The 7,709-nt window shown below is 40.3% G+C and overlaps 1 protein-coding gene across 2 annotated transcripts in view; it reads left to right on the forward strand.

Annotated features, from left to right (window-relative positions):
• The window catches only part of kdm3b.L (lysine (K)-specific demethylase 3B L homeolog), a 40,330-nt gene extending 32,902 nt beyond the window's left edge, over positions 1-7,428 (forward strand). For both annotated transcript variants that reach the window (XM_018252290.2, XM_018252289.2), the window contains exons 20-24: positions 2,548-2,667; positions 3,740-3,879; positions 3,967-4,143; positions 4,701-4,835; positions 6,160-7,428. In XM_018252290.2, the coding sequence (XP_018107779.1) occupies positions 2,548-2,667; positions 3,740-3,879; positions 3,967-4,143; positions 4,701-4,835; positions 6,160-6,240 (653 nt within the window). In that variant the 3' untranslated portion in view covers positions 6,241-7,428. The remainder of the gene's footprint in view (positions 1-2,547; positions 2,668-3,739; positions 3,880-3,966; positions 4,144-4,700; positions 4,836-6,159) is intronic.
• The last annotated feature ends 281 nt before the right edge of the window (positions 7,429-7,709 follow it).

Raw genomic sequence — 7,709 nt, forward strand, 5'->3', positions numbered from 1 at the left:
CCAGGTCTCTTAAACTGGGAAGCAGATTATCTCAGCAGACAATCCCTAGATCCCGGCAAGTGGTCTCGGGGTGACATCTTCCACAAGATCACTCAAAGATGGGGGACGCCAGAGGTCGATCACGTCCTAATCGAAAAGTTCTTTGCATGGTCCAGGGACCTTCTGGCGCTGGCAGCAGACACCCTCCCCTCTCCCTGAGACTTCCATCTCGCGTTCATTCCAAGAACGATCAAGAGAGAACACATTACGCTCATCCTCATAGATGGCCACGTCGATCCTGGGTCTCGGATCTAGTACATCTCCCAGTGGAGGAACCTTGGACTCTGGTCCAATCCTTCACCCTTGTCCTGCCAACCTCAATTTGATGGCTACTGAAACCGCGATCCTGAGACGGAAGGGGTTCTCTGACACAGTCATTCTACCATGTGTGCAGCCCGCAAACCGGTCTCTGCCAAGACGTACCATCGGGTATGGTCCACTTACCATCGGTGGTGCCAACGTAATGGTTTCAATTCACTGAAGTTTTCCACTCCACACCTTCTGGCCTTTATACAAGAGGCTTTACAAAGGGGAGTGTCCCCGAAATGTTGCATCACCGCATAATAAACGAGCAGGTTGTTTCCTGCAACGCTAGTTGCCTCGTGTGCCGATATTCTTCTTCCATATCCAATAGTGAGGTTGCTGATCCTCTGATGTGCACCGGGCTGATCTCTTTGAGGGTGTGCGATTTTTCTAAATTGCTTGTGTAAGACTTTATACAAGAGGTACTGTCCCTAGACATGTCCCTCGGGTTGATGAAACCTCAGTTTTTCGGCACTTTCCATCCTGTTCCAAAGACTTGCTCCCCGATGTTAAGATATTTCTTCAGGGAGTGTCCCACATAAAGCCCCCGGTACGTTCACCGGTGCCCAATTGGGACTTAAACCTAGTCCTACGTGCCCTGCAACACACTCCCTTTGAGCCCATGGATTCTATTCCACTTCAGTGGCTCACATGGAAAACCGTTTTTCTGCTGGCTATTGCCTCAGCACGGAGAGTATCTGAGATCTCTGCCCTCTCCTGTAGGTCTCCTCTATTGACCATCCACAACGACAGGGCAGTACTTCATACTTCTCCCTCTTTTCTTCCCAAGATGGTTTCCACTTTCCACCTCAACCAGGAAATTACGATTCCTACCTTCTGCCCATCCCTTTCCAATGCGAAGGAAGAGGCACTGCACACCCTCGACCCCGTTAGGGCCCTCAAGTGTTACCTGCACCGGGTCGAGGACATCCGTCAATCTGACTCCTTGTTCATCCTTCCCTCAGGCCCTCTCAGGGGCACACCAGCTACTAAGACTACCATATCCCGCTGGATAAAACAGGCCATCCAGAGATCCTATTCATCACAGGGTCTGGGTTCCCCCAGACTTAATCAGGGCACAGTCCACCAGAGGAATGAGTGCATCCTGGGCTTTTCGAAACCAATCCTCAGCGGTAAAATTGTGCAAGGCTGCAACGTGGACTTCAATCCATACTTTTGCCAAATTTAACCGGTTTGGCACCTTTGCGGCATCTGACACCCGCTACGGCAGGAATAATGAACCAGAGGGAGCACAATAAATTACTAGGCCAATCCACTATCCGCAGGTCAGAAATACTAATATAGGCAACTATTTACAGACTTGGAGTACAATGTATACTAAATACACTTGCTTAATCTGCCACCAGCTGGCCAGTTCAGATAGTGATTGCAACAATGTATCTAAAACGTAACTTTTACTCTGTGTTTAAATAAAACTATTTGCCCATTCACATACAAACACGCTGCTTTATACACATAAAGCAGTGCAGGACCATGTCCTTAAAACCACATATAAATAAAAACCGCACAGAGTGGAATTGTGGATTAATTGCAGTCAATCATTTTGGTAGATTGCCAGTATTAAATAACTCAATGCCAAGGAATTTAACAGAGCCCAATGCCCATGCCCTCCCTTCCAATATTTCCCCTCGTGCCAACTTGCCTATCTACGTGGGGAGCGAGTGGGAGCTAGACTCTCCACCGTCCACCTATGCCGCCCTACGCGTTTCGCTGATAAATCGGCTTCATCAGGGGCAGGAAAATCTGCTTTATCCGCTACGGCAGGAAGGTACTTCAGGCTGCAGTGGCTGGTTCCACATAGGCCTCTACTTCCCGCCCTTGATTCAGGGGACAGCTTTGGTATGTCCCCACTGTCCGTGTTTCCCCCAAGCAGACCTAGAGAAATTGAGATTTTGTGTACTCCCCGTTAAATCTCTTTCTCTTCAGTCGCTTGGGGGACACAGGGCTTCCCTCCCTGGATAAGAGCTCTTAACGGTGAGTACACAAAATCTCCTTTTTTGCTCTACTGTGCATACGTTTGCCTATGAATTTTGAATAAGGAAGGGAGGAAGAGGATCACTTCTTGACATTGGAACTTTTACATCAGTGAGCATTTTGCATTTTTATCTGCTAATTTTATACTAAAATCCATTGGTGTCTTAACACCGGGTGTTTTAATTAAGTGTTTTGCTTTTGATCTTTCAGGTTTAATTACTGCTGACGACCGACGTGTAGGTACTACTAATCTACATTTGGATGTGTCTGATGCAGTTAACGTTATGGTATATGTGGGGATTCCAGTAAGGGAAAGCAGTCAAGATGACGGTAAGAACCAACTGTAGGCATTTTCTTTATTAATCATTACAAGAACACATTTAATTGGGATAATATTGCCTAGACAGTCAAAACTTATGCATATGCATAATTTGGGATGGATAAAAAGACAACCATCCACTGAGTTCAATTCCAACCATATGATTTCCCCCCCATCTAAATTCTGAAATGTAGACATTATAAAATTGCCCTCTGAACTCCTTAAATGATTTTAATTATTTTTTTCAGAGCACTTTTGTGTTTTTTGTTCATTTCTATATTACAGATAGGCACTAAACATTTCTTGTCTTTTGCCATAATTCGTATATTTCATGAGTTTCATTAAATGAATGCTGAATTCAGTAGGGATATGCCAGCATTACTAAAGAGTTGTATGAAAATCTATTGAGCCAAAAGTCCCCATAGGCCAATTACAAATGAAAACCGTACTCCAGCCTATGGAAGGATTGCGCTGATACAACTACAGAGATGCATTATTCGGGTTGAGTGTCACTCAGGTAAGTACCTCTGTACTGAGGGTAGCTTTGGGGACTTTTAGCTTGCTAGATTTCCTAACTCTTCAGTAATTCTTACACAATTCTTACATATTGTCATAGGTATAGGTATCCCTTTAAAGGCAACTGTTATCTTTGATAAAATAATGGCTTTCTTCCCAACCCTCTTGGCTTATAGGGGTGGTTCACCTTTAAGTTAAATTTTAGTGTGTTATAGAATATATTTGTAGCTTTACAGATGTTTTTATATTTTTTTAGATTTGAAAGCTGGAAAGAGATACAAATAATTAAAAAATGCTAATTCAAAAATTATGAAAAATAACAAGTTGCTTATAATTAGTCATTCTATAACATACTAAAAGTTAACTTAAAGGTGAACCACCCCTTTAAAAATAAACAAAAACATGTTTTTCCTTAGGAGACCTCCCTTTCTTACATTATTTGGAGCATGAGACATGATTGTAGTGATGGTATATGATTGAGCAAATTTGGAATTTCATAACCGCAGTTGATATTTAGATGATTTGTTAGATTAAATGCACATTTTTTTTTTTTTTAAACTATCCTAGAGGTTTTAAGGACGATTGAGGAGGGTGATGCTGATGAAGTAACAAAAAAACGTATTCATGATGGAAAGGAGAAGCCAGGTGCTTTATGGCATATTTACGCTGCAAAGGATGCAGAGAAGATTAGAGAGCTACTCCGAAAGGTCTGATATTTTTGAAACGGTATTGTTTAGCTAGAATAGTTTCTTCAAATGGTATATGTGCTTATTTTTTTCTGCTTAAATTTAAAGGTAGGGGATGAGCAAGGACAAGAAAATCCTGCAGACCATGATCCAATCCATGACCAAAGCTGGTATTTAGACCAGGCACTGCGTAAGCGGCTGTATGACGAATATGGTGTACAAGGCTGGGCTATTGTACAGTTTTTGGGAGATGCCGTGTTCATTCCAGCTGGTGCACCCCATCAGGTAGGTTTGCCTGTAAAAGCTACTACCAGATTTACTACAGACAGTCATAATGTAAGGTCATTAGAAGTCACTGATTAGTTCCATGTACAAATAAAATTACAAGCCTGCAGCAGGCCAAGTGCTTTTATAATTCATTGAACTCCAAGGTCAATTTTAATATGCTTAGAGGGCAGATCCCTTTAAAAAAAAAATATTTCACCAATGTTTAGGTCCAGTTGCAATCAGTTGTGCTCAGAAGATTAACCATAATTTTTGCTGTGTATAAACTTTAGCCAATATTTGGTTTCACTGTTTGTATCCTCTGTTGTACTTTAATGCAGGGCTGTCCATTTGGAAAACCCTAGCCAGATGTTGCAATCTATAGAATTTTTATGGTCCTCAGTCTGTTCAAGGGCCCCCTAAATTGCTTTGTATGATATAACTCAAGCCCTCAAATGTGCAGCGTGAGAAATAATTGCCTCGCTACTTGAGAGAAGTTGGAAAGCACTGTTCTAAGGATAGAAAGGACAAAATGGTCTATTGCTGTCATTTTTTTTTTTTTTCCTCTTTCTTCAAAGGTGCACAATTTGCACAGTTGTATAAAGGTAGCAGAGGACTTTGTTTCTCCAGAACATGTAAAGCATTGCTTCCGCCTGACACAGGAATTCAGACATCTGTCAAACACCCATACAAACCATGAGGATAAACTACAGGTAAATGTCAGCTTCATTTTGCAGTCAAAATTCCAAGAAAACATTTACAAAACATATTTTAATAAATCTGTCTTTTATTCATGTGTGCCTTATTGTTAATTTTGGCTCTTTACTACATCCTTCAACAAAACAACGTAGGCAATACTGTTTCTAGTCTAAGGTTCCATTAAAGGAGACATATAGGATAAAGGATTATTTTTGTAGGCAATAATGTATACTATATGGTGCTGGTTTTACTTTTGCCCAAAATCTCTCATTTAAATCAATGTATGGTTGCTAGGATAATTTGGGACTGCAAACTGTAGAGCTGCTAAATAAAAAGCTAACTAACTCAAACCACAAATAATAAAAAAATGAAAACCAGTTGCAAATTGTCTCAGAATATCACTCTCTACATCATACTAAAAGTTAATCTAAAGGTAGTCATCCCCTTTAAGCATTCCAGCCCTGTGCCAAATTGTTGAAATCCATTTAGCAGTAGAAAAAAAATGCCAGCCTTTTATATTTTTCTTCACTATTAATAACCTTAACCCATTTTACCAGCTGTAGTCAACTTTATGTAGTGATAAAAAAAGTAAACTAGTAGTATGTTAAAGCATAACAAACCCCCAATGCAGAGCTGCTGGGACAAAACATAAATGCTAGAAATAATAGGCAATAATGTATACTATATGGTGCTGGTTTTACTTTTGCCCAAAATCTATTTTATCTTTAAAAAAGGCCCCTTTATTGGAGCTGTCCCTGTCCGTGTTTGAAATGAAGAGTGGGCATGTCCTAACTGTCCCTGCCAGAAACACAGTAGGAGTGTGGCAGCCAATCACAGCCCTGTAGCAAGCATCTGTTCTCTATCAGGTCAGCCTAGCGGCTAATTGGTTCCTATCCTACAGTGCTGGCTGCTGCCAGCTCCCCTGCACAGCCAAACAATTCAGCTGACAGGAAGTGGAACAGATGGGCGGGACTAGTAGGGTTTTTGCAGAAATTTTCAGTAAAGTAACTGAAAACTCTACTTTTTAAAGTACATTCCTGCTATATCTAGAGTTTAATGCACTTACATAAGTGCATTTACATAATATGTCTCCTTTAATGTATTTTAGGCTGATGCCACACAGAGTCTAAACCTCAGTCTGCTGAAAAATGCAGACTGAGAAACAGCCCTTATGCTCGCATTAGCTTTCCTACTTGCTTGAGCCCAGAACCATTTTGTCAACCTAGGTGGCGGATTTTGGTGCCAAAAATGCAAATGCCTTTATTGTTGTTTGATTCAATTGTAAAACAAAATATTGTATAGTTTCCCATATACAGTGTTTTCTGTTTTTTTTTGTAGGTGAAGAATATTATTTACCATGCTGTAAAGGATGCTGTTGGAACACTAAAGGCTTTTGAGTGTAGACTGACCAGAACATAAACACTGGGATTTTTTCTTTCTTTTTTTTTTTTGGAGAATTTTTTGCTGCAAGCAGTTTTCACAATTGGGAACTTGTTACTTCAGTTAGAGGCAGCCCCTGGGACGCTGCGTGGAATTATTCAATCAAGCCACGGTTTTCTATACAGCCTCAGAGCAGAAGAACTAGTGACATGTTCCACTTATGCACTTGAACGCAAATGAAAGGCATTTTTATAATGTTGCCTTGTTGTCTAACTACTCTAGCACTGGAGAATTGTGCTTCTCTCACCATACAGAACTAGAATATAGAAGAGCACACGCTCTGCGCTTCTCATGCTTTATTTTTCAGTCTTTAAAGACTTCCCAAGGAAAAAAAAAACTAACCTTAAGAATGTGTTTAAATGATGACACCCAACTAATGCAAAGGAAAATGTATTCTTTGTTCCTGTAGTTATCTGCAATACAGAACAGATGACCACACTAGTTCCAAACAACTGCATAGTTCAATATGCTATCACTCTGACTACGACAGGGAGGGGGCTTGATGCTTTTCCTGGGGTTGCTGAAGGGTCGAAACTTTGTGTATTTATTCAGATAAATAGGTTTGTAGTGAAAGTTACCAGTTCATGGGCTTAGACACTTTTAGAACTTTTGGAACACCATAGCTGTTTACCTGCATTAGACAAAAAGGATTGCATTTAGTCTTCCTTTCAGCATCGTTTTTCCCTGTAGATGAATTTATGGAATGAGCGTGGGCAATGAGGTAAGAATCCTAGATTCTTTAAACAGAACAAAGTCTTCATGTTGCAAGAGTAAGCCATTATTGGGCATCTTGCTAAAACCACGGCATTAAAGGTGTGTAAACAGTTGCAGTAGCAAGCTGCAGAATATGTACGTTTTGACCATTTTTCATGTCTTTTTTTCGTTTTAATCCCTGCATAAAAAGGGATCTTTTTATCTGCATCAGTTGGTTGAAGAAATCCAACATCATAATTTCAAATACCAGTGCACAGAATATGGTTCGAGTAGTTCTTAGCCTATAACTGCTACACCTGTACTTTAGTGCCACTTGCAGCTCTGTTTATATGTTCATTTATTCACATTTTTAAGTCCTTTATTGTAGAATACTTTTCATTTTATTTTCTGTATTTTAAGTTTGTGAAGGGCTGACTAGGGTTTCCATGTTCTTATTAAAGTACAATAAATGACGGTGGTTTGAATTATTTATCCTAAAGTTCCTTATGACCTGAAGCTTCCTACCCAACTTTTAGAACCAAGATACTGTATTGAACTTCAATTACATTTTTATTGACTGGAAGCAATTTACAAAAATGGTTTCCCGCACCAAAAATGGTTTCCCGCACCAAAAAGTTTTTTTTCAAAAACAAATGTCCCAGGCAATTTATATGCTGTTTGCCCCGGTTGTAAGCTCCTGGTGCAGGCAGACATATCCCAAAATTAGCCCTTAGCCTGACCCAAAACTGTGAACT

Source organism: Xenopus laevis, chromosome 3L (assembly GCF_017654675.1).
Source record: "Xenopus laevis strain J_2021 chromosome 3L, Xenopus_laevis_v10.1, whole genome shotgun sequence".
Taxonomy (NCBI): Eukaryota; Metazoa; Chordata; class Amphibia; order Anura; family Pipidae; genus Xenopus; species Xenopus laevis.